General features: G+C 40.4%; 1 protein-coding gene across 3 annotated transcripts in view; it reads right to left on the bottom strand.

Moving 5' to 3' along the window:
* EXT2 (exostosin glycosyltransferase 2) overlaps positions 1-23,595 on the bottom strand; it is a 72,950-nt gene extending 49,355 nt beyond the window's left edge. Inside the window, exons 1-8 of one of the 3 annotated variants that reach the window (XM_038137161.1) lie at positions 23,540-23,564; positions 22,826-22,935; positions 21,070-21,629; positions 20,809-20,898; positions 15,936-16,052; positions 12,307-12,502; positions 8,837-8,976; positions 7,859-7,952 (exon numbers count right to left, since the gene is read on the bottom strand). In XM_038137161.1, the coding sequence (XP_037993089.1) occupies positions 7,859-7,952; positions 8,837-8,976; positions 12,307-12,502; positions 15,936-16,052; positions 20,809-20,898; positions 21,070-21,605 (1,173 nt within the window). In that variant the 5' untranslated portion in view covers positions 21,606-21,629; positions 22,826-22,935; positions 23,540-23,564. Of the gene's footprint in view, positions 1-7,858; positions 7,953-8,836; positions 8,977-12,306; positions 12,503-15,935; positions 16,053-20,808; positions 20,899-21,069; positions 21,630-22,825; positions 23,487-23,539 lie in introns of those variants that run through there. The other 2 variants (XM_038137159.1, XM_038137160.1) reach the window with 2 other exon arrangements.
* Positions 23,596-27,838: the final 4,243 nt, after the last annotated feature.

Below are 27,838 nucleotides of genomic sequence, written 5' to 3'. Positions count from 1 at the left end.
TGTGTGAACATGCACACCCTCTACAATCCTTCTGCCCACAACATCTCTACAGAACTAAGTCACCAGAATTCAATGACAACCAATGCCAGCTGTCATTTTAATTTATAAAGAGCATTCAAAATTGTAGCTCATTTAAAAAAAAAAAAAGGGAAAAGGAAGAAGCCAAATCCCAAATACAAATTACAGCATTTGAAAGCCAAGGGACCCAACAGTATATTCCTGAAACAGACCACTATTCAGTTTGCAAAAAATATGCATAATTTTCCTACCTCCAGACATCTAAGAAACTATTCAATATATCTGCATACTTTACAGACAAAGATTAAAGGAAAAGTTGGCTGAAGATTATCTGGCAGCAAATTGTTTCTATAGAAAATGTAAGACTTTTCTAGTTTAAAAGCCAGATGTTCCTACTGTATCATAAAATACATTTGATACAGTCATTAAAACAGGATCTAGATTTCTAAATTCCATTATTAATATTATGATTTGACCTCGTATAAGTTATTTACATATCTATCTACTCATCAGTAAAATGGATACAAGACCAAGGTGTATTTACTATTCTATTTAATATACTCACATGCAAACTACTACAGCAATGCAGTTTATTTATGCTACATAGATAAAAGCTACAGTTGTAATACTTTCAATAATTAAAGGGGGCAAGCAAAGCAAGCAGCTTTGATATGGAATGTGATATGGTACAGACTATACAGCAGCAGAGGGAAAGCACACAGTAACAAAGAAAGAGTGCAACACCAGGAGATATGCTTAATCATCCATTTGTCTGCAGCTAACTGCTTCATGTGTATGACAGAATATTTTCAAATATTCTTTCTAAAAGTACATGCCTTTCCAATTTCTGGATCATCTGGTTTATCTGTAGTCTATTCAAGTTGTGTATAGCAATCTGCAGAGGGTATCCAAAAATCCACTGTGCAATGTGATACAGACTCTTAAAACACAGATTCTTAAAATCTAATCTGAAAACCAAAATAAAATTGTCTTAGAATAGCATAATTTTCCTCTTACAGTTAAGTTTAACCTTTTACTGGTAAGAAGATGCCAACGCAGATACAAAAGCAGCCCAAATGTATCCTATAAAAATTATACACAGAGGTGCTGATTGGTCTCAAATTTCAGAGCTCTTTCTCAAAGATACCACGAAGACAGTTTTCTTCATTCTGAAAAACAACAAGGCAGGACAGGCAAGAAGAAAAAAATCTAGGATAAGGATACTCTCTGCAACAACTGAAGGGAGAGGGGAGCAATGAAAGTCTCATATATAAATGCCAAGGATTCTACAACTCCCATGGTGATCCTGGCAGTAAGCCAGGAAAAAGTTTTTTTCTTTCCTTTGCTGTTTGCAGCAACAAATCTTTCCTCCGGGGGAGGGGTGAGAGGGCTGGAACTAACTTCACTGCATCTGATAAGATGGCAAATTGTCCAGGCCTGACATTTATGGGGGACCCAGAGCTTCACTGAAGCACTCTAGGAGGATTAAAGCAGGGTTAGGCTCTGCAGTCGCACTCCTTAAAATGCTACAAATGGCAGACAGATGAAAGTTTTCTTAAATTTGATAATGATGATTCTACAGAACCCAGAGACAGAAGCTGTCCCCTGTCAGGGAAAGAACTGCAGCTGTACATTTAATATTCTCATTAAAAGGACTTGTAAAAGCCTAAGTATGCTCAAAGAGCATCTAGTGTCCAGATATTGAAATGAATTTCTGTTTAATTGGTTAACAAGAACTAAATCCCATCTCTTTCATGTAAGCTGCACCACCCACAGGAAAACTCCACCACCCATTTGCTTTAACTCTATCCAAGACCATTTCACTGCAAGAATGGGATGTTTCACACGCTGGCAGTGATTGCCTGGAGCCAGCAGAAAGGCTCATATAGCTGTCAGCAAGCTGATAAGAGTTGAAATTACTCTACAGAGCCCTCTTTAAAGAAGAGCCAAAGAAGCACATTAAATGAAAGGGAGGAGGGTCAGAAAAGCCAGCCACTCATGTTGTTTTAACGTGGCACTAAAACAAGTCATTGATTTATGCTTGTGTCTTCAGCTCTGTTTGACCTGGAGTCTGAACTTCTCTCCAGTTCAGGGCTGAGGCACATGGGATGTGCCCAAGAAAAACCACAACAGCTTGTCCAGGTATTCCAACTGTGGGAACAAACACTGCAAGCTACATGTTTTCTATCCACAATTTTTTACCCTGAATTTACATCCTGTTTTAGCCTTTAATTGTCCACTCAGGCTAAAAAACATAAGAGGTTGTGATTATCTAAAACTTTAATTAATGAAAAGCAAGAATGGTACATGGCCACTATTTAAGAGGGTACCTTGTGGGGTTTCAGGAAAAGTGAATTACACATTCACCCAAAGAAGGAAACTATTGATCACTTTCAATAGTCTCCCACTGAAGTGTGTGGCAGCCAGTGAAGATGCATTTTAAAAACGACTGATTATCTGACAACCTTATTACACAAGGCAATATAATACTAAAGTCTTTTGTAAACAAAAGTCCTGAAGCTTCCAGGTCTGACCAAATGGCCTTCTGTTCCTGTATTCTCCCTCTGACAGAGCTCCACAGCAGGTACCTTAGGAACCCCCCTCCCACAGACACAACAGGCATAAGCCACCACTTCCTCAAAGTACTCTCCAGCTTCCAGAAGTCTGCAATGCAGGAACTTTTAAGCCAGAGGGTATATCTTTGCATTCATCTCTGACAGATTTTCCTTCTCTGGATTTCTTCATTCTGCCTTTTATGTCAATAAAACCCCTTCACTCACTTCAAAATTATGAAGCATTGATTCTCACAGACTACCGCATAGTTCTGTGAGATCATCTCCTTTTTTTTTTTTTGACCAGATTCCAAATAATAAAAGTACTGTAAGACATCAAATGAAATTGTATCCAACAATGTACAGTCACATCCATTCACTTCTTCATTACTTTCTTATTTTTTAGTTCTGTATTATATTCCTGCTTCACCATCACCAATCATACATTTTCAAGATGAAGAGCGTTACACTATTTCATCAGTTTCCTCTTGAAACTTTTGATCACATTTGTTCTATTACATAATTTTCAAGATGGGAGAACCATAACTGCACACTGTATTCATGGTGCAGACATACAACAGATTTACATTGTGGCACAGTATTTTCCATCTTGTTATCTATCTCTTTTCTAAAAATTCTTTGTATTTTTTTAACATAACTGACTGTGGAATTTATACTTTCACATAACTACTTACTACAGCTCTTAAGATTTCTTTTCCAAGTGATTGCAGCCAGTTGAGAGGCCAAAAATGCCTATGGAGAAGGCTATTTTAAAATGGCATATATACCCCTTTGTACACTGAATTAAATTTATCACTTTATCATTTGGCCATTTTGTACCTGAATTTTTGTGGCCTAAGGTGTGCCAGTTTCAAATAAAACCTTTCCCAAAGCAGATTATTCATAATGGATAAATGCAAGTGTTTTTCTATGACTGTTAGATCAAGCTGCAAAGTTTCTCTTAAAAGGCCACGTTATTCTGGGGTACTTAACTCCTACACAGGTGCCCAGCTTCAGGGAATTTCTTATCTCCAACCTCTCCACTTCTCTGTAAGTTTGGTTGAAACTGGGTACTAACAGAAATCAGAAGCGAAATCAGCATGCACATTGTCCGTGATCATACATGTTTCCCTAGAAAACCAGGATGAAAAGAATTCCCACACCTAAGAACACCAGCTCATCATCCTCATGCCATCAGAGCATACAAAGTCATCCAGTCTTCCAGAAGAGATATGAATTCAGAAGTTTTATTTCTGGGAGATGTGGAGTGTTACAAAGTCAAACAGGAACAGGTACACAAAGCCACCTTTTGAAAATAAAGTCCTTACATAAAATCTCTTCAGGGAGAAAGAATACCTAAATTAACAGAAGAATGAGTCTTCTATTCCCACTAGATAGTACTTCTGTATTCTGATTGTATGCTTTAATGAGTCTATCCATGCTAAAAGAGTTCTAAGCATGTTGGCACTAAGTGAAGATAAATACTTACAAGATGCCTGTATATTCGTATAGACAGATTCACCTCACAAAAGAGGGTGAAAAAAGCACAGTGGCTGAGATAAAAGCTGAGGAAAACTTTCACACTAGTTTAAGACATCTATATATCAACTATAGTGCTGAAACATGTTTCCAGAGACTAACAGGGTTCCAGAGCAAAACCTTAAAAAAAACCAACATGAAATAAAACAACAAAACCTGTTGCAAGGGAAACTATACAAGGCATGAGACAAGGTGATACCAGCAAAGTTTTGGTTTGCATTTTTCTTTTATCTATTTCACTCTGCAGAAGCAAGACAAATTTTCAAATTTTACTCTCTATCATACAGGCCCATTACATTTACTTCTTCCCCTCCACTTCTAGAAGTTTGCTATTACCTGGATGCTGGTTAGAGGTGCAGATAAAATGAAAGTATAGGATGCAGCATCAAGTCTGTGCAGCTAAGCTGCTTATCAACTTGCCCCTGGGCACTTCTGCCAGTGTTTCAGATTCCATATGGAACTATTTGTGAGAGGGGGATGGATCAAGGAAGCTTCAAGGAAAATGAGAATGACAACATTACTGCAGAAAACAGACAAGACAGCAATCCCAGAGATACATAAGTTTCATGCAGACTGCTATTAATTTTGGCAGCTCAATCAACAGAGGATAGTTTTGATGGTAAAATGTTGCAATTCATAAGAGCTATTATTGTTTTTCTTATTATATATTATTACATGAGAGAATCTGGTTTTCAGGGACATAGGCTGTACCTACACTATTGAAAATATGCATCAATTTTTACAACTGTGTAGACTAGGCTACAAGCATAGAAGCTATTCCCTTTTGTGAGGACCGACAGGAAACTGGACTGGCAATTGTTGAGAGTAAACTGTTCTGCAAGTTTGAACAATAAAAGCATAAGTTAATATAGCTGATTTCCAGAGATCTCAGGGCAATCAGGGATGATGTAGGACAGTAGAATTAATCTTGATTTCCCATGCTCAAGCTCTGCTCAAACCAATGAATCTCTTTCCCAGTTTATACCAGGTACTCTCTGATAAAAAACTGAGCAAAATAAAATTGTGTTGTAGGAAATCACAGCTCAGGTCATACTAGCCACAGATCCTAGCAGATCATGTCTCCAAAACTCAAACTCCTGTATTTCATCCTCTTCATGAAAGTGTTATGTGATGTCCATGATAGGTGTACAAACTGGAAGAAAACACTCTCAAATATGAGTTCTTAAATAACTTAAATGTGATGACTTCTCTCTACGTCTCTAAGACGTTTTCTCTTATCCAGCTGATGTATAGCTAGAAGTATCTCAAGAAACAAAGAAAAAATATGCATAGAGAAAATTTTACTCATTAAAAGCAGGGAACCTGAAAAAATTATATACAGGTATACATAGGTGTGTGCTTATATGTTTATAAGCACACACCTTGAAAAATTATATACAGGTATATGTATATATTCAACTTGAGAAAATTATATACAGGTATATGTAGGTGTGTGCTTATATGTTTATGTCTACATTTTAAGCTTGATGTACAATCTCCAGAGACTCTCCTGTGATAAAATACTGCAAAAAAGTACAAAGTAATCAATAAAGAAAACTGGCAAGCTAACATTTACTGTAATACTTGTTTTAATTTTGATGTTTTCCAAATAAGGATAAGAATTATATAATTATAAGACAACCACTAAAACCAATGCAGATGGACAGCAAGGCTCCAGTCCCACAAAGGTTATTAGACCAAAAAAGTCTGACAGATATGATAAATGCATGCTTCAGCAAGGAGAAACTCAAAGCAAGGATTTGTTCTATTTGCCTAGAAAAAGATGATCTCAACCATACATGTCAGGTTACTGGTGGTCCACACAGTTTCAGTCATTAAGTACTTTTCACCATACTAGATGCCTAGAACACAGAACATCTATCAGCAAGGGAATTTCAGAGACATACAGGGATTTTGCCTTGTAAATAAAGCTGACAGAACATGAAATGCATGGATAATATGTTTAAGTATCCTCAATACACAAACAGAAATAAATTCACAAAGATGAAAGACAGACCTTGTGATTTTGTCCTGTTCCTTTCACTATCAAAACACACAATAAAAGCAACAAGATGTGAGAAGAAGCTTTAGAAAAACACATCACACCTTCGGTCAGCAGAATCACATTTTCCAATGATGTTCAGTGATGTTTTGAACCCAGTGACAATGACTATAGCCGACCATGTATAATCCAACAAAATTCACTCTGAACAGAGACAATATCTGTATTGCGAGCACTAAATTTTCATCTATTTTAGGTTAATTTTATAGAGTTACAGGTAATATAGATAATGTATATATAATCCAAATTAAGGGGGTTATTGTTGGTTTGTTTCATTGTGAATGTTTAGGGGGTTTGCTCCTTTGTCTTTATTTTGTTGGCTTTTTTTTTTCTTACAGATGAGTTGCCTGATTTCATATTTTAGTGTTTAAGATGTACATAATGTCATGTGCATTGTTCATAGCTGGAAAACTATCCTGAAATGATTATTTTACATTATCAGTGAAATAGTCAAAAAGAAAGTTATTGCACACTTTGACAGACTATTAATATCAGTTTCAAAGCTTTATTAGGCAAAACTCCCTAGTGTTGACATCTCTAAATCAAAAATCACATCTCTAGGATTTGTAACACCAAGGTTACTTTCTCACCTCCTGGTTTTGGTGGCACATTGGTGCTGCCAGCAGGCCCCATCAAAATGGTTCATTTGTGTGAAGGCACTAAAGAGAAAGGAGACCCCTGATGGCTGCTGTGGTATTTGCAGACTCAGAACAGAATGAAGTGAAGCTGGCAGCAGAATTCAGGTGTGAAAGATATTTACATCTAAATTTCAGAGTCTATTTTGACCTCCTATAGCACTATTAGCACTATAGCACTTTCAGCACTGCCTAAGTAGAAATAACTAGAGTGTTGTAGGCTACATTCTGAAAAAATGTCTTGGGTCACTTTTTACAAGGACCATGCAAAGGACCATTTTGTCACTAAGGTTGTGTAAGGGAATTTCAGACAAATGACTTCACAATTCTTGCAGAAATTTGACTAGAGAAATTCCATGCATCTTGAAAAGTCACTTGAAATCAGATAGTTAACTTTTTCCTTAAATACCTAGCTCTTACTTCCTCTATGATTTTCCTGATGAGGAACTGAGGCAATGATAAGAGTACCATCTTACCTTATAACAATATATGCTCAGGTACAATAAGATGTCAAGGATGAAATATCCTAGATACAAGTGTACATTACATGTTAATATCCTCTTTGCAGGCTTGACAGCTCATGGTCTCAGCTCTTGCAGTCATCAAATAAGAAAAATCTTTCTCTCAGAGGAATTAATGTAGATAAAATATTTAAAATATTTTGGACTTAATGCTCCCCTCACATTTTAAGTGACTAAAATCTTTCTACAAACCAAAGCTTCCTTTGAAATAAGCACAGACCCTTGAACTTTACTATAATTTAAATACCTTGTAGAAAACGAAACAAATCTACACCATGATTTCATCAGAAACATGTTAATAGAGGTCAGTAGGCAGTACACTCAGGGAGAGCTTCCATCCCACTGAAAAGTGATGGCAAATGCAGATCTTTAGCATAAAGAATGAACAGGGTCAAATAATAAAAATATTTACATGAGAGTTAACAGTGGATATTTCTGCATCCCAACAGCTTTCAGAGCAAGGCAGGTGTATGAACCTACACTCCAGCTGTAAAGCAAGGACAATAATTTGACCATGGTACATTGCTTTACCTGTCTTTGCATCTCTTCAATCTGTCGCTGGGGGATACTTTGCAGAATACTGTACATTTCAGGCATTTTCTCTTCAGGAATGACAACAGAGGCCCTATAAGCAAAGAAAAGAAAACATACGGCAAGGTGAGAAGAAAGAAACTCTACATTGAAAGAAGTTTTCACTAAAAGACTGCTTTTCCAACGCTTGTTCTATTTTAACAAGGCATATTCAAAAGAAATAAGCAAAAGGAAGCAATCTTCTTTCAGTGTAACAAAATACTCCACAGCAGTTCCTTCCCAACACCAGCCAGTCTGCTCACAGATAATGCCACCAAAGTCTGTAGACTGATCTGTCCAGACAATAAATAACTATGAAAGGGACAGAGATTCAGAAATCCGGAATTCTTATCTCTAGATTGCCACTGACTTGCTGTCAGCAGAGATTTTTGGAATAATCAAACAGTAATAGCATATACAGTGTAACACATAAACCAAATAATTTTCTTACATCTTATCCCTATCCCAAGGTCATGTAACTGGGTAGAGTACATAGAAAAATAATCTAAACTCCCAACAGTGTACTCAGTCACAAAGTAATGATATCTTTCCATCTCAGATAAACTTGGGAATCATGGTGCAATACAGAGAATTTGCATTTCTGTGGTGCAATATTTAGTATATATTTTCCTTAAAAGAGCCTGAATGGAAACCAGTCCTCATTGAATTCAAGCACGAGATTATACAGCAAATCTGTTTTAGAAGAAAAAGTGATGGGCTAAAGGCTAATCAAATGCTCTGTCATATCACCCTCCTTTATTTTCCTCTCCTCTTTTTGATACATAAGAGATCAAGGGCAAAGACAGTGTGCATCTTACTCTGTATCCCATTTTCTGTAACCCACAGTACACTCGACTTATCACACAGATTTGACTCAAATCACTGAGGCAGTGAAGTATCTCAGGCAGTGGTTCAAAGCACAACAGTGAGGGTACAAACCTCTTCCAGTCCAGAACCTCCGAGAAAGGTAAAATGTAGGAGTCAGCAATGATGACTGGGACACAGCCAGCTTGAAGAACATCACTCAGCACTGCCTGTCCCAGGCGGGCTCCACGTAGAACCACACAGAATGTAGACTCCTGTCAACAAATGGTATCCAACACACAGATGAGAAAAAAAAGAAATGTTATATTTGCATTGTGTGTGTGTATGTATATGTGCATTATGTTTTCCTGCCCTTCCCTTCATTAAAAAAAAAAACAACAAAAAAGTCAAAAGGAAAACTGAGTTGCTCTGGGCAATCAATATATACTGAATTACTAGCTAATTCAAAATAATTTTAAAATTTTATCTTCCAGAGGCTAGGAAAAATATCATAAGTGGAGGAATGAGAAATGAACTGGTAGGACAATTCTGTGCTTTATTTTAATGGCCAAACTTTAGAATTCAGCTGAGAAAACTCACAGAGAAAAAAAGTTTAAAACATTTCAAAGGTTTGGCACAACAAGATGAGCAACAATTAAGATAAACTTATTTGAGTATAAACTGTATGGAGTCAACTCAATTTTCTTCTGTTATAAGGTAGTGCAGCTCTAGGGATAGCAGGGAAGTATCAGATTTGATATCTCAAATCACTTGACATGTTTGGCAGCATTTTCACATGCAAATTAAGAAATCAGGGGCTAGATAAAGCCCTTATAGGCTCCACAGTTACAAAAACTCCAGTTACACAACTCCAAGTATAAAGTAGTTAGCAGTGGCTCACAAGTAAAACAGTGATGGACCAAGTAATCTTTCCTAAGTGCAACAGCATTCAATGTGTCCCTTGGTTAACTGAGTAGCAGAATTAAGGCCATAATTATTAGACCTCACAATACCTATGATTTTGGAGGATTAGCAGGTATAATGGATACCAGGATTAGACTTTTGACATCATATGCATAAATCAACTAAGAAATACTGATACATATAGAATTCAACACTTAGGGAAAAATAGCAAACTGCACAAATATAAAGCATGAAGTAACTGGCCAAGATTTGCACTTTGCAGAAGAGGATGTTTCCTCCAAAAGAACAGGCAAAGAAAAGGTATTCATGGGACAGAAATGTGGTACTGTTGATAAAACAAACCACTTCACCCACAGGTAATATTACAGTCCAAAATGACGTACAATTTAAGAAATCTGAAGGATTCACTGACTCTTCACCATAAGAAAAGACTTCAGACAGAGCAGGGTTCAGTCTTGGGCAATGCACTTCCACTGGTAAATAAAGGATGATTACTTACCTTGAAAGTATAATCTTCAAGGACAGATTGACTCTATCAATGCTACTTATTCTGAAGGAATGAGGGCAGAAGGAAGGGAGCTTCAAAGATAAAAAAGTTGTCGCAGAAAAGAATATAATCCATTTACTCATGACCACAGCACACAAGACAAAATGCCCTGAGTTTAGCCTGCAGCAGAGAAGACTTCTTGACTACATTGCACTCACCCTGTATTTAGGGACTTTGGTTCTCACTGCCACTGAGGAATCTTGCTACAGATTCAAGATCTCAAAATAAATACTAGTAGAATTCAGCTACACAACAGGGAAAAACCCAAGTCAGTATTATCCCAAAGTTTAAGAAAGAAAAATTATAAAGTTGATACAGGGATTCCCACAGACAAGAAAACATTTTTCCAGCTTGTGTTCCATGGCCTGAGGAAAAGGAGCCAGAATGCTCAGCAGGGCAGCAAAACATCAAGATGGAACTAGGAAATATAAGGGGTTTTGCTGGCTCTTCACTTGTTTCCTGATGCAATCATAAGACCTGTACTCACACCCATAGTGTACTAAGAGCCCTGAAAATCTCATCCAAGAGAAGACTGCAAACAGGAAGCATTAACAACCCAAATCCAAGAGTCTGTCTAGTAAGACATCTGTAAAGGCAGTGCTGGAAAGGATGAATTGTGATCCAAGTCCCCCTTCCCCCACTCTTAGACAGGAAGAGAAAGAAAAGAAGGGTGTGGGGAATGGAAATGGCTGAGAAAATGAACACACATCTTAACCATTGACTCACTAGATCACACAGCAGCAGGTGGAAGAGACTAGTAAGGTCTGGGAGAGACAAAAAAGGAAAAAAAAGCCCAGATGTGGACACACATGCTCATCTGCCCAGATAACCATTTTTCCTGTCTAGACAAAGGTTACTATAAATACATCTCCTCACATCACCACTGTTATCAGCCAGACATTCCAAAGGGAAATGCAGGGGAAAGTATTTTAACAATCTCGGCATGTGCCAGCTCTCTTCTGAGTTATAAAATCATATACAGAAAGATATAGATACAGATTCCCTGACTTGCCATCCTTTAGCAGTTCAGTCTGTATTTAAAGAAATAAAGCAAACAAGCTTTTTTTTTACTCAAAGTTTAGGACTCACAGTGACCCTTTCCTCCCTCTCCTCCTCCTCCACATGGAATTTTAAACATAATTCCTACAAAACATAACAGGAGGGGTGGAAACTTTGCCTTTCCTCAGCTTGTTTGTTATTTTACCATCATTTGCTGAAGTTCAAAGACAGATTATATGCTGGTGGCCACAGACAGAGGACAGTGGCCTATGGCATAACTCACTTCACCACAGTGCATGCCAAAGCACCTCTGTTAGTGAACTGCCAAGAGACACAGGGGTCTGAGAACACTATCTAGTTTTATCTTCACTGACACATCAAAAGGCCTCTGGAAGTTGGGCCAAGGCCATGAAACACATTTCACCTAGATGTTTTCATAGCTGCATGCTGACAAGCCTTCTAGCTCAGTCTGTCATATCTACACAGATTTGTACAATTTAACTACTAAGCTGCATACAAAAAAAAAAAGTAATCTAACATTTAAGAATCTAAACATCTAAAAATTCAACACTCTTGCTGTTAAAAGTGTTTTAATGTTCTATTCAATTGACAAAGCTATCTTCAGCTCCAAGCTTCATCTAGCAAGGACTGGACTGTCATATCTGAGAAATTAATTCCAAATTCAAGCCTGCTGAAAGCCCTTTTGCCAGCTATTTTGGAAGGTGTAGATTCCAATGTTCCTCTCCAGTTTTGAAGTGAGCAACTTTATCTGCCTCCAAAAGTTTTTCCTCCCCTTCCTCCATTTTAGCATCTCATTGCTGCTGGATTTGGCAGTATCTTCTGTGTAATTTTTTTAAGTTTACATGACACTGTCTTGTGTTACTACACCACCATGACCAGTCTCATATAAGCATAGCCTGCATATAAGTTTGAGTACATAGTTTTTGGCCCTCTTAAAAATAAGGAGAAAGTTAGGATACAATACTCAAGCTAACATAACAAATGATGCAGTTTTAAAACATACCCAGCACATTAATTAAATACAAGGAAGTACCCTACCAATGCTAAAGAGGAACAGAATCACAGCTAAGACAGACACTGCTGGGAAGAGGAGTCTGCAGGGGAGAAGCCTTACCTGAAGCACCTGAGGATAATCAAAGACTTGATTCTTGTAGCAGCGTTTGCGAACAGCAGGGACCCCATCGGACAGGTTTGTGCATTTGTCCAGGATCAGCACTGACTCCCCATTCTCAGCCTGAAGAGCCTCCAGCTCCAAGCGGTATTCTGGGTGCAGAGCCATCTGAGATGACAGAATGAAATACCTGCGAGGGCTGAAAAAACACAGCCAGGTCACCTGACAGCACTGCAAATTTACTTCCAAGATGCTCAAGAACACATTTCCTTCCATTCTGGAGAAGCACAGCAAGATTAACTAAATGTGGACATGCTGCCAAGACCGTATTTTCAGACAACACTGGAAAGGGTAATGATGAAATATAATCAAGTCTTGGGATAGTAAGTGGCTCAACATTATTTACAATTCTGAATAAATATGTACTTGGTAAGAGTGCTTATTACATTAGAATAGGCACTTGCATTACAACTTCTATTATAAACTTAGAGAAACATCATTTAGCTGCATTTTAAATCAGCCTGCTACTGATGCCAGTATATTGTTTTGTTCGGTGTTTGTGTACTAAAACAAAGTAGACAGGACACTGAGTGCTTCTAGTTTCTCCTCCCATACATGTTCTCATGAATTTTAATTGAGAAAAGATGTTGAACTGACAACTCAGTATTTAGTATTTAGCTATTTAGTCTTGATATGGTGACAGCAGCAATAGCACAAGCTCATCTTTTTAACTGTGATTCAATTCTGTCCCTTGGGGCAATATAGAGGCAACATTTCCAAGGAAAAGTTGAAGGTCCATATGGTGTATGTTATCCCATACACTCTCAACTCCTACCATGCTCCAAAATCAGGAATATTTAAAATGTGCTGAACATTTTAAATACTGACATATTTAAAAACACTAATTAACACTGGAGGTAAACCATACAGGAATACAAGCTCAAATTAGGTGCTTGCTGCTTAAAAAAGTTATACTAATACTGGAAAATAGCATGTCATATAATTGTTATACTCATTTACTTGGGTTTCCTTTTAAAACAGGTCAGCTAAAGTCAGACTGCTCCAAGCACTCCCCAGTGAAAGGAACACACATAGTGAGTGAGTGCCCTCATGCTGCCAAAAGAACACAGGAAGCACAAGGCCTGTACTTAGGATTCCAGTTCTACTCCACGTGATGCTATCTTTAATTTACAGCTCTGAAAACACACAAGCACACACACTTTATAAAGTCAGACCTCTCCTGCTGCTCTTCTCCCCTCTTCTACTCATTTTCATGCTGGTCACTTTAGTTACTCCAATTAACAGATGTATAGTATTTTTTTTAAACATTCTTTCTCACAAGACTCCAGCTGCTACCAACTTGCTACCAGCAGAAGTGTATTTTAAGTAATCCAATTAAAAAGGCAAGCAAATCAACCCCCCTCAGTTCAGCTCTGTAAGAGGCCTTTAAAAAAGGAAATAATGATACAGATGAGTGATAATAAATGCATATAACCAGCTAAAAAAAAAAGTAGGTTTGTTTGTGTACGTTTAAAACCAAATTTTGCCTTGAAACTGTCATCACTCTATGGCACTCAAAATCTAGCTTATCAAACATTGCTACAAAATAAAGAACACGCCATCTCCCAAGAAATAACACACTAACGTAGTGTGGTGAAAAGGTTTATCCCAAGCAAGCCTGGATTCTGGGCAGTGTGTCCTCGTCCCACCCCTCCTGCAAAAAGCAGTTGAGGCTGGGAACCCGTCTCACTAGTAACGCTGACTGGCCACTGGATGGCACTCCGGACACCAGGCTGCCCAGCACAATTTAAAAAAAAAAAAAAAAAAAAGAAGAAGCGGTTTTGAGAAACGGAATCTCCACCACTGTCCGAACACAAGACCTACTTCTCTTATTCGACCCAAAATCAGGCACAGAGTTTATCTGACTACATGGACATGAACAATATGACTGCTTCTCTCTTTACCGCTGCTTCTATACATGCTGGAGCGATCATCACATTCCTGCTCTCCAGACAGAAACACAAAGCTCGCTTTCACTCTGTGTCACAATGCAGTAACACTTGAGGCCTATGAACAATCAGCTGGGATGCAACCAGATGCCACTCGCTGGCCTGGGCCAAGGGCATCACAAGCAGGGACACAAAGGGTGTGAGCAAAGTAAACCACTGCTGCACAAGTTTGTCCTAACTAACTGCATTACTGTGCTTGGAGCAGCCAAGGGCAACAGCAAGAGCACTGCCCTTACCAGAAAAGGCAACTGAACCCAAAGACTGATAACTTTTATGTCCTACAGAGGCTACATCATTTCAATCAGTTTTCAATTTTGAAAATTCATATTCTCTTCAGAATGCTGTAAGAGGAAAAGGACCTAAAGTTTCTACATTTAAAGGACCTAAAGTTTCTACATTTGTAAACTTTATGTTCACAATGAGGAGACAGATCATTGATCCCCATTGCCTCTGTCTGCTCATCTTTTAAACCATAACAAAAGTAAGACCTTGTTACAGTGAAACTTTTCCAGCTGTGTAATTAGAAGATTTATGAAATATAAAAAGAACAACCTTCCATAACCAGTTAAAACATGTCTTCCAGACTTCTACCTCCTCTTGTTCTGAAGACATGAATAGATTAGAGAAGCCACCATTGCCAGGGTAGTTCATTTCAATGGCTAATTACATGCTGAGAAAATCAGTGCTTTATTTCCCAGCTGTCTTGCTTTATTTCCAACTACAAGGTTCAGATAGGAGGGGGAGGGTTGTGTTGTTCGTGTTTATGTCTTATTCCATTACTTTAAAAAAAGAAACAAATAAAAACAGTATTCTAAGCTCCAGATGTATATATTCCCATAATTACACATACAACTTTTCGTCCTTCTTTTTTATGAGCTTAATGACAGCTCAGGTGCAAATGGCGGGTGCTGCATCAGGCTGGCAACCAAGTGGGGTTCCTCAGGGCTCCAGCTTAGGGCCTGAGCTCTTCCACATCTTCATAAACAACTTGGACACAGGACTGGAAGGGATACTAGGTAAGTTTGTCAGCAACAAAAAATTGGGAGGAGCTGTCGGCTCTCTTGAAGGCAGAGAAGCCCTGTAGAGAGATCTCGACAAATCAAAGGGCTGGGCAATCACTAACAGTATGAAGTTTAACAAAGACAAGTGCCAGGCTGTACCTGGGACAGGGCAAACCTGGATGTATGAACAGACTGGGAAACAAGAGGCTGGAGAGCACTCCTGTGGAAAGAGACCTGGGGGTCCTGCTCACTGGCAAGCTGAATATGGGTCAGCAGTGCCCTGGCAGCCAGGAGGGCCAGCTGTGTCCTGGGGTGCATCAGGCAGCTGGTCAAAGGAAGGGATTGTCCCACTCTGAGTCCCCTGCACAGTTTTGGGCACCACAATATAAGAAAAGTACAAAGCTATTAGAGGGAGCAATTGGCAATTGAACCAAGACCATCACCACTGGAACCATCAGCACTGAAAGCATCATCTATTTTAACAGCAAGAGCTGTTAAAAACAACTCTCACAAAGTTGCCCAAGTTCACCATAACGTTAGTAGCTATATTTATTTTTTCATAATCATCAATATGAAATATGATAATGAATATACTTTGCCCAATTCATGGGAATTACTTTACCCTGGTCCTCTTTCTGGCAGATCTACTTCTCCTGACAATGGGCTGTAAACAGGAATACTGACATCGTAGCCTTGCCGGTAAGTCCAAGTGGAGAAGCCTCCACCAGCCAACAGAGCCCTGGAAAATACAAGAAATTAAGTTTAAACTGAGAATGTATAACATTCAAACTCCAGCGATTCACTGCTTATCATTACCAGAACAAGGTGCATGCTCTGAGGTAAGCTTTTCCCTCAGCATTTGTCAGTGACATGTTTTCATGCCGGTTTTAGGTTGACTTTAGTTTTTCTCATCTTGGTTTACTGCTAAATTGGATCTAGTCACCAACAGAGTGCTTAAAATCGTGTATGATCACTGAGGAATGGACCATTTTTGCATTAATATAGGGAAATCTAATATACTGCTGTCATTGCTGTAATTTGCAAGCTTCCATATCCTAAGACAACTTTCATCTGAAGAAATATATTCTGAATTATTTATACTAGTTAAGATATTCCTTGATGCCTGTACTAAAATTGGGTATAGCACAACTTTCAAAGTATTTGAGACAACCTGTATTTCAGACACAAATAACAGTACAGTAACAGTACTTAAGCATCTTACAGTGACTTTGGACTTCTCAGGATGAAAAATAAAATGAAATTATTTCCAGGTATATTTTCAAAGTTATCATACTAGTGAAATTTATTTTATTTTTATATTACAAAAAAAAAATTCTATAAACAGAAAACATGAAAACAAGAAATCTGTATGTCATGACACTAAGTTCCAACAGTAGAGGTTGCTTGTGACACTATATGCTAGAGAGCATTGGAATAATCAAGGACTGATAAATTAAAATGCAATTCAACCTTCCAACAGGAAGACTTGCATTGTGCCTTTTCCTAGATGGGACAACTTTTTGCCACACAGAAGTACTTTAAGAAACAGAAGAGAAAAATATGTGTAGAAGGAAGAAGTATATCATACAGAATTCCAGGAAAAAAAAAAAGGTTTGCTACTATCTCCTATCACAAACCAAGCCTCTTTGAAAGATGCTAGTAGAGGGCAACAGTTTTTCTGTTGCCATTTCATGTCCAGTGACCAGGTGGCATCAGGAACACATAATCCTAGTTCCAAAAGAAGCTCAGATTCAGCTTCTTTTGTGAGACTTCTCAAAGAGCTGATCAAACTTCCAGTCCTTCGTCACTCAACAGGAGGGTGTGCTATACTTTCAGCTGCTTCTGGGATACTGGCTCCGCTTAAGGTACCATATTTGTCAATTCCATTTTGTCTCCTTCTCTGGGGAAAGGAGCAGGACACAAGTACATTACTAGACAAGGCACTAAAGAAAGGATCTTGAGGAGCTGTACCCATTGTTGCAGCTGTGATTACAGTGAGAAGCCTTACTATCACAGTTCAGGTCAGAGCAGGCACAGGTCTCAGTAATCAGGACACACACAGGAACAGAAAGTCAACATGAGACTGGAAGAGGCAATCAATCTGTTAGCTAATATTCTTGTTTTCAGATGTCACTGAATGAAATCCTTGGTAAGGTCTTTGGAGAAGCAGTTTTCCACAAATGTTAGACAATAGATTACCATTATACCAAATTATCACCCGAGATTTTTCCCATCAGAACAAGACACTCAGGATGAACACCAGTATATTGTGCCTGTTCTAATCCCCATCAGATGCCCCACGGGATACTTCACTTCCTGCTCTGACCTGCAGCACAATTGTTCAGTGTTCAAACACCATGATCACACTTTGCCATAAATGTGACTCTTCACTGAGAACACAAACTATCATAGGAACAAAAATCAACTTGAGAGCAAGATGACAAATTAAGTACATGCTGAGTTTAGATTCCAAATAATTTCTAATTACTTTCCAATGTCCCCCATCCCCCAGCTTTTGGTGACATGTACAACACTGCTATGACTAGGTCTCACAGTTGAAGCTGCATGTTCTATGTCTTATCCATATTAATTCAGTTACAAGAAGAGAGAAAAAAAAATTGGCTTGAGTTTTACTGTTGTTGCACTTTATATCTCCCTTCTCTTTTTTTACACCCCACCCCCAAACTGGGAAACCAGAACCAGATTGTTTTAATAGGATCCAGTGAAAACACGACAGCACCTCATCAGCCTTGAGAAAGCAGGTGTGTGTCATGCAGATTTTTACCTAAATAAATCCACAGGGAACCAACACCAGTTAAGTAACTCCACTTGGATTTTCATTGTGCAGTGCATTAAGAGAGTAGGGATATTAACTCCTAATGTACTCAAGACAAATAATCTTTAAATTGCCCTGATCAGCAAGGAATGACAGTCCCTGAGCAACTTTTCACCACTTTTCAAATATTGATCCTTTTTTCTCTCCATGAAATGCTCCAGCTGGCCTGTACTCTAAATGTTTCTGTCCAACTGCCATCTGCAGTAGCTTTCTGCCAAACTTCATAAGTCACTGAACCCAATTCACGGACTGAAACAGAAATAAATAAAAAGTACCTTAGTTCATAAATTCAATTCTACAGCACCAGAATTTTTTTGCAAAAGAAATCCTTTCAACCTCATCACTGTACTGAATCCAACAGCACTAATTAACAGACAATATAGAGCTTATCTTTTAAGTTTTATGGCAGGAGATTACATATGTTATGGCAGCTAATACTAGCAACATAAACTCCATGCCCACAAGGCAAAGTTTCACCTTTGAAATTATGGAATAAAGCACTTTTACACTGTCTTTGGAAATTGGATTTAAAGATTTAATAAACAAACAACCCCTTAGTGAAGTACCTTAGCCAAAAACTTTTCCAGATGTAAAATTATTATATAACTAAACTGTCCCTGTGTGTAAGGTCTTACTTTATCTGGATCAATATTCTGCAGCAAATTAATGGAACACAAGTCTATTAAACTTCATGATCCACTACAGTTCAACTGTGTATGATGTCTCAGACCTGTTGATTAGAAGGCAGGCCACACTCCTGTGCAAACTTCAGAAATATTACCTGTGGATTTCCCAAGTGATCCACAAACTCCCAGAAATGCAGTCCTTCTGGAATTGTCATGGTACAGTTCAGGTAAGTCATTCAAAATCAACTGAACTCTGCCAGCATGCCTTTATTTATGCCAGCAGCTTGTCACCCTGTGATGCTACAAACAACTGTCTTTCACACTTGGTTAACCACCCATTCCTAACACCTTTAGATATTCTCAAATTAAGAAAACACACCCACGTTGCTTGTTCTGTTAGACATGAACTGAGAACTCCAAAGGTCTCCAAAATCATACTGAAAGCTCACACTGCATCTCTCGGGCCTCTCCAGGACTAGGTCCACACTACCAACTTCTTTCACAGGCCCCTTGTCTTCACACCTGTGACCTGTAGAATAGGTTCTGTACATCAAACAGTTCAACTGCTGACCGCCTACAAAAAGGAATTTCCATTTTTTTTTTCCACCCCAAGCACTGTTATTGCCTCTCTTATGTATTACAGCTCATGATCATATAGCTGTGGACTGAGTCAGATTGGCAAACTACAACAGCTGAATGCCAAAAAAGACTTGAGTTTTTTACTTAAATTACTCAGTTTTCCATGTTAGCATATTAGGAGAAACACCTACCAAAATAATAGGTTTCCTGCCTGCTAAGCCAAGGCATGCAAGGCCAAATGTAAATGGAGATTTGAGATCAAAAAGTAAAAATAAAAAGTTCTGTAGCATATCTACTACTTTCAGTTAATAAATTCAATTCTTTGATAGACACATGTATCCATAAACATGCAGTCCATGTCATCGTCAAATGAAAATTCTCCTTAAGTATAAATCTAACAAATGCAAGTACTTACTAACAGATTAACAGACTTGTTTACAAGAGACTGATGCTTGACTGCCCTCTCCAGGCTAACCCATACATACAACATGTTTCATACAGAGAATGAAAAAACTAAAGCCTTATTTCACAGTGCTGCAATAACAATTAACAAATTTACTCTTTAAACATGAGCAGAAAAAAAAATCTGTTCTGGTACTGGAGGATGTTTAAAATTGTCTTTGCTGAAAAGAAATCAAGATACACTTCACAGACAACCATCTTAGCAGAGATCCCATATCTCAGGCAAGATTTCATTAACATTTGGCAGAAGAAAGTTAACTTTGACCTTCAGGAAAAGCACTGGTTACAATGGACCTAACTCAGCAGAACTAAGCACACACAGGCTGACCTATTAGAAACATCTTCAGCAACGGTATTGCCTTCCTCTTATTCCAGTGTTCTTTGCCTTACAACCTACTTTTCTCTTCCAAAACTAAACTATCCTGCAAGTGAAAATTGAGCTCAGAATGTATGCCTTTTAAGTTCCTGGCAAATATTTTTAAAGCACACTTGCCAGAGAATAATTAAGAGCATTTGTCCAATTACAAATATAGTCTAATTATTAAGATAACAAAAACTATTGAAATTCAGCACAGTTTTTTCAAGCAGAGCAGCTACTTTAAGATGTCAGTGAAGCACCTGACTTCTATTAGAAAGCTGCTGCTACAGTCATCTTTGAATTCCTAATTTGCATCAAATGGGACATTCTGTAAATCATTCATAATCAGTTACACACCAGATCAAGATTCTCCAACCTTATAGCAAGTCCAAGAGTTAAAAGCAAACTACCAGCTGCATCCCTTATAAATTTAAGGATGGGGCTGAACTATCAAATTTCAAAAGTAAATACCTCTTCTATACAAGGCTTTACTTTCTTTTTTGAGAAGCAAGTCATAGTCTATCTTTGCAAAGTTTAAGGAGCACATCCTTTGCTACCGATTGCCCTTCTGAGCTTGTTGCTTCTTCAGTGGCACTTAAACCCAGATCTGTGCATCACACAGCACAATACATACCTATCTCTAGGAACATCTAGGGCAGTGTTATAATCCGGTGGACCTCCAGGCAGCATATTGAAGAGCAAATGATTTGTACCTCGATCCCACCTACAGCAAAAGAAGAAACAAACTGCAGTTAGGAAGGTGTTCTCTACATAGAGACGAGTTCTGTCAAAGCCTAGTGCTGGCATTAACCGACTGTATTCTCCCCTCCTGCATTAGACTCACTTCTTCCACTTTGTGTTGCTCACATTCACACAGTGAAATTTCAGCACCTACCTGGATAACTGTGCCAAAGCCTGAGCTGTCTCTTTGATACGGAGGGTGTTCTGATTGAGGACATCAATGGATGGCACAAAAAGGCAGGCCCGGTTGACATCATCTGTGTAGAATTCACTGTCAGAGATGGCCGTCAGCAGCTCATTGTATTCCCTGGAAATGGTGTTGCTCACCAACGTCCCATATTCATCCACATACTTTTTCAGTGAATAGATGTACACTTTGATTTTGTTCTTGGGATTGAAGCCACATCTATAGACATCGAAGCAGGTGTGCATCCTGCAGCTGAGGTCTCCCCGCTCAGGAATGGGGCTATCAGCAGGAAGCTTGACCACAGGCACATCATGGACGCTGCGCTTTTCAACGGTCCAGTCACTAGATGATTCAATGGAGTGAGGCCAGAACTGGAACATTCCTGTGGCAATTAGGCCCAACAGAACTATGGAAAAGAGAGTGATGTAATAGATGCGATGCTTGGTTTTCATCCTTGGGATGAGGGCTGGACCCCGGGTGTTATATTTGGCTGAGGCACACATAATGGCATCAATTATCTCTTGTTGCTACGAAATAGAGAGAGAGGTTTTAGGATGAATTCTAGAAGAGACACATAGTTATCACAATGCAGAGAAACATGCAGTTTCTTCTCTGAGGAAAGGGTCTTTGCCTCAGCAGATTGAAGCAGACTTTCTTCAGATGCTCATGAGTCGCACTGGAATGCAGGATGCCAACCGGGCCTGCAACTCGGCAGGAACCAACTGAGGCTGATCTGCTGGGCCTGGATGTAATGAAATGATGTGGTCCAATTAACAACCACTAGCCAGAAAAAGGCACAGCTTGGGCAGAGAGGAAGAGGAAATCTCAGACACTGCAGAAGTGGTGAGGCCTCATAGGTCCCACTACACCTACAGCAAAGCACATTCGGAGGGAATGCTAATAAAAAACCAAAATGCTTATCTACAGGAGAAGAGAAACAACCTGGATACCTACAACGGCCTTATAACAGGGCATCCCACAAAACTTAGGACTATGATAGCTAAGGACCATTCCTAAGGTAAAGGTGCTTCTATACTGAATTTCATAGGAGCCCCATCCTATCTGATTAGAATGATGGTAAACTACTTCTGGCCAGAAAAATGAATTAATTTGACATCTTTGTAAATGTGCCTTACGGGGTATAGAAGTGTTCTATGAGCTGCCATTGCAGCCACATTGAGAAAAGCCTTTAAATAGTTCACTACAACCTGAACTACAGGTGAAATGAAAAACATAATATAAAGTCTCACAAACTATTGTCATCCTTGATATTTCTTACAAGCTCCTACACAAATAATTGTAGTTCCTGCAAAAGACAATTTATATTAACAACAGACTGAAAAATCAGCAAGCAAGAACTTGCTTAGGTTTTCAACTAAAACTTTCAATAATACGCAAATTCAACCTCAACTCTCCATAATGAGAACTTTTTGAGAGTAATAAGCATGTTTTCCATAAAAAGAATGTGAACAGTATAATTATGTGCTTTTCTTTTGGAAAAATGGGATGTCTTCTTGCTTTGTGAGCTAGAAAGAAAGTCTGACATGTCAACTATCCAGCAGACATCAAATATGAACAAAATAAGTATAAATGAACAAAAGAAGCATTAATTTCATTATTAACCAAATGAATACAATGAAACAAACTGAATTATGTTTATTTTGTGTTCTTAACAAAAGACTGTTAGGATGGAGTGGCTAATGCATGACTTGACTGTACTTACACACAGTAGCACTAAAATAATCTCAGGTGCTAATAAACATTCCCCCTTTAATGGCTCTTCTCATCACTTTATGTCCACAATCTGATTCTGGAGGAAGCTTCTAAAATCTCCTGTACAAGGCAATATATGTGTCATGCTGTTATCAGGACAGAAGCCAGAATGCTACATCACAATCAGCTTTACAACTAAAAACTTCCCATACGCTTCCGAGTGTTAACCACGTCCTTTCTTCCTCCTTCCTGACACAGCACCAGAACCAGCTGTGTGATGACACTCCGCAGCGAGCGTTTCACTCACTCGGCAATTCTGTCCAGCCCGGAGCCCGGCTGGAAGAGCCCTCAATGGAAGGCAGCTCCCCATCCAGGGAAACGTTCCCTCCTACACAGCACGCAATCCACCGGGGCAGCTGCAAGCACGGCGCAAGGTGTACGCGCACTCGGAGCGCTGGAAGTAACGGCAGCAAGACGCAGCACACAGAGAGGTGGCAACAGCACGACGGGGAGCAAGGGCGGAGGAAAGCGACAGGAAGGGATGGGATGGGATGGGACGGGAAGGGACGGGACGGGCGCCTTCCGAGCGCCGGGCGGGCGGGCCCAAGCCAGCCCAGAACCCGGCCGGCAGGAGCCGGACCGCCACCTCGCCGCGGCTCCCGCAGCCCCTAGTCTCCCGCCCACCCGCCGGAACCGGGCGGGCCCCCCTACCGCCCTCACTCACCTCTGCCCGCAGTCGCCGGGCCGCCCGGCCGCGCCCCGCCCGCCCCGGCCGCTCCGCGCGGGGCCCGCCCGCACCGCCGCCCCCGCCCCGGCCCCGGCCCCGGCCCCGCCCGGCCCCGCCGCTGCGCACGCGCGGCCGCCGGCCCAGCGCCCCCCCGCGGCCGGAGGGCGGGCGTGCAGCGGGGCCCGGCCCGCGGGGTCTCCCGGCAGCGATGGAGCCCCCCCGGCGGAGCGGACACGGGGAGCACGGGGAGATCATCTGCGAGGGCAAAACTCGTACCCGTGAACCGCCGCCAGCCTGCTTTCCAACACATCTGCAGTCTTGGCTCGCTTGCCCCCAGTCCTGTGTGCCTTTTCAGAACTGTACCGGGCTTTCTCGTTGACTGAGGGCCTTTGGGTCATGTGTCACTTTCTGCTGGATCACACTACTTCAGTAAGGAACTATCCCAAATCTACACCTTCCCCAAACACTCCATGAAAATAACTGGAAGTATCTTCTTCTAACAGAAGATAGAGAAGGACAAATTTGTTGCACAAAACTCCTGCTGTGTGGGAATCAGGAACACTGGTTTCATTCCCAAAAATGGGAGCTGACTTAGTCTGTAGGCCAAATGAAACCCAGAAGAAAACAAACAAACAAACAAACAAAAGCCAACTAACAACCAAAAAAAAAAAAAAAACACAAAAAAAACCCCACCAAACCACACACACACACACACACAAAAAAAAGGGGGGGCAAAAAGAAAACAACCACCAAACCAAACCAAACAAAAACCACTCAAGTAGGTAAGATCATGGAATGGTTTGAGTTGGAAGAGGCCATCTTAAAGATCAGCTATTTCCAACCTCTCTTCCGTAGGCAGGGACACATTCCATCAGACCAGTTTGCTCGAAGCCCCTCCAGCCTGGTCTTGAACACTTCCAGGGATGGTGCATTCCCAGCTTCTCTGGGCCACCTGTGCCTCACCACCCTCCCAGTGTAGAATTTCTTCCTAATATCTGATCTAAACCCTCTCCCAGTTTGAAGCCATTCCCCCTTACCCTATCACTACATGCCTTTGTAAATAGTCCCTCTCCAGCTTTCTTGTAGGCTCCCTTCAGGTTGCTCCAAGGTCCCCCCAGAGCGTTCTCCTCTCCAGCTAAACAATGCCAAAATGCTGCAGCTGAACTGTGCACCGGGCAATGGTACAACGGAGATGTTCCAGCAGCAGCAGCGTGGTGTCCCTGCCTGTGACACCATGCTCTTCATCCTTCTCTGCTCTCTGGGCTGAAACAGCAGACCCGCGGCTGACTCTGTATCTCTCACCCGAAAACAATTTTCAGCTCTCAGGACTGCAACTGTTTCAACTGTTACAGTTTAACCAACAAAGTTTGCAGCAATTATGTCCTGCAGCAAAAAGTTCTCCCGCTGCAGCCCCTTCAGTCCCCTGATCTCTGAGCCAGAAGCATTTCCAGTCTCTCTGCCCCCTGGGATAAAACGCAGGCCAGCTCTGCTTCTGTCTTGTGGTCCTTGGTGCTTTAAAAGACTCTTACCATGTGTATCTCACGACAGTGTCAGCTTTTGTATTTTTCCCCTTTTAAATTTTTCTTGTAGCCATTTTTATAGGTTTGTATATTATGTACAATGGTGATGTGATGGTGTGCTATCCTATAATGTGTGTTTGTGAAAGGATGGGGGTTTGCACCTATCCCTGCTCTAAGCCTCTAAACTGAATCTCTCTGTCACACACACAGTGCAGTGTCCTTAAACAGCCTTGACTGGCAGCAACAGATTAGTTCTCTTTCACTTCACCTGCCCTTGGGAAAACTGCTTTCTGCAAAGCCATCCACATGCACGCACAAACAGCTCGGTGCTCTCACAAAAAAAGGCAGAACACTGTCACTGCAGTGGTTTCTCCTCTTTCTTTCAACTTCTCCTCACACACGTGGCATTGCAGGTGATGTAGCACTCTCCTCAGATTCACTGCTACCTTCTTCATCTTGTCTGTGACATTCAAACCAGCAGACAGCACTCGCAGATCTCAGAGCACCTTTCTGAGCTCGGGTACTGGCTCGTTCCTCCCCCAAGTACAAGTTACCGGGGCTTGTTAGAGCACAGAATGTTTCCGGGTGTAACCCATCAGCTTCCAATTGCTGCAAGTCGCCCCATTCATAAATCAGAGGCAGGAGCCCTCCTTCAGGAGGATGGTTGGACCGAGTCTGATTTTTGTGAATTGGAAGGAGCCCCATTCATGTGTTGGGGCTGCTCGGATGAGCGCTGGATCTCTGCAGTTATGGGATTCACCAGTATGAGCAGTGCTTGGATGTGCCTGAGCCAAGGAGAGGGGTTCCCAGCCCTGTCGCGTGACAGGGACACTGGCTGGTCCACGTGAAGCGGCGGGGAGGAGGCGAGGGGGTCGCCAAGCGCAGCCTGCACCAGCCCACGCAGTGCCCGCAGGCGCTTCCTCTGCCTCCCTGCTCTGCCAGGGAGGAGAAAGTGCATCGAATCAATTGTAGCTGAAATCCTCACGGAGACTTGATGATCCTTTTATCCCTGTAGGAAAATTTGAAAATCGATGCAATTTTATTAAAAGCTATATTAAACAAATTCAAGAGGCATCAGCTATATAGCAAGAAAAATGGAGGATGTTGTCTGTCTTGATAGAGATTTCCCTGAAACCACACCAGGGAGCCTGTTTATATTCTAGTGATGTAGCTAAGCCAGACAAGTCTGCGGCACAGCATCTATTTTTAGACTCCAGGTTGCCATTTATAGCTTGTGAAAATATTCATCAGCATCTGGATAACCAGCTATCAATTTTTATAAATGCACAGGAGAAATCAGATATTTCACTTCTCTTTGCTTTGCCCTTTTATGTCCTGTCTCATGTGTTTTTTGGGAGTCATTTGGAATTTAAGGGCTTTACCATGACACCATACATTTGCCTGCTGCCGCATACAGCATCCTGCATTTTCTGCTGGCATGATCAGTGTACAGAAGAGAACCTTTCGCTAGCTACCGTGTCTCCATGTGTAAAAAATCTGCATGTGAGATTATGGTGCACCTTGTGCAGTGATGGAAGCAGCACATTCTGCCTCCATCTTGTATGATTACAATGAGTGCAAGGAAATAATTTTAAAAAGCAAATATGAAGAGAAACTCCAATGGTTTGAGGACATCTTTTCAACCTTATTTTCTACCTATGGCATAACAACTAAAAACTCTTAACTCAGTTTATTCTTCTGAAAATGTTGTTATTTGCTACTGCCAATACGTAAGGTACTGAACTAAATTAAAGAGTTTCTACTATAAGAGAAAGAAGGCTATTGTAGCAGCCAGGTCCTTGCTTTGGTTCACCGTCCTGGTTAAAGTCTTACAACCAAATGGTACCCTCATTTATATCAGTGAAGTTTTTAACTGGTCTGATCAATAAACTATCTAGCAGCCACTTGCATGGTTTTCTCTCTTGATCCAGTCCATCATACACTTCCAGTGCTAGTGGTTCGTGATGGATGACTCTGGTCAAAACAGTGATTTACCTTATGTTTGTAACTCTTACTTCCTGAACTGAAAGGAAAAAGAAGTGTAAATATACTTAGAAGGGGTGCTGCAATAGCTCCCACTGAGGGATATGAGACACAGGGAAATTCAGTTAGGCGAGAGTTCCCTGCAAAGAAACTATTAATCTGGCAGAAAGATGCAGATAGAAACAATCTGTCAGTGTGTGTTCCCCCCTCCCTAAAGCTTTCAGCTGTCACGGTCTGCAGAGGCATTAATCTTTAATCAATTGAATGCCTTCTGCAGAGAGGCATCCAGGGAAAGGACAGGTCATAACAAGCACTCGCCTAGAATAACTAAGCAGTCGTGCATGAGCTGTGCCATCAGACCTTGCTGGATAGCAGCAGGGAATAGACAGAGAGCTAAAAATAGCCTTTCCTTGCAGTGTTTTTCCAGACTATTTTTGATTCTTCATTTTGATAAGGTCGACTGGCTATTTGCTAAAAATAACCAATCTCGGCAAACTGAGGACAAAAAGTAGAGTATTTATAACCTCCTCAGACTCTTTAGTACATTTGCTGGCTGCAAATAATCTAGGATCTTGTCATCAGTCAGTTGCCAGTGTTTTCTGTAAGTCAGTAATAAATAAAGCATTAATTGGAATGGAAAATGAGTCTATCTTGCCACTCTGATTTTCTCAGACGGAACACATATCATTTTGTATATAATCCTTGTAGGTTACCTTGCCCTATTCTTCATGATGTGGTCTGAATTGCTTCAGAAATAACCAAAACAACCTCTTGTTAGGTCAGCCAATCTTAC

Source organism: Motacilla alba, chromosome 5 (assembly GCF_015832195.1).
Source record: "Motacilla alba alba isolate MOTALB_02 chromosome 5, Motacilla_alba_V1.0_pri, whole genome shotgun sequence".
NCBI lineage: Eukaryota > Metazoa > Chordata > Aves > Passeriformes > Motacillidae > Motacilla > Motacilla alba.
The sequence above is the reverse complement of the archived record's forward strand: the minus strand, read 5'-3'. Positions and strand labels throughout refer to the sequence as shown.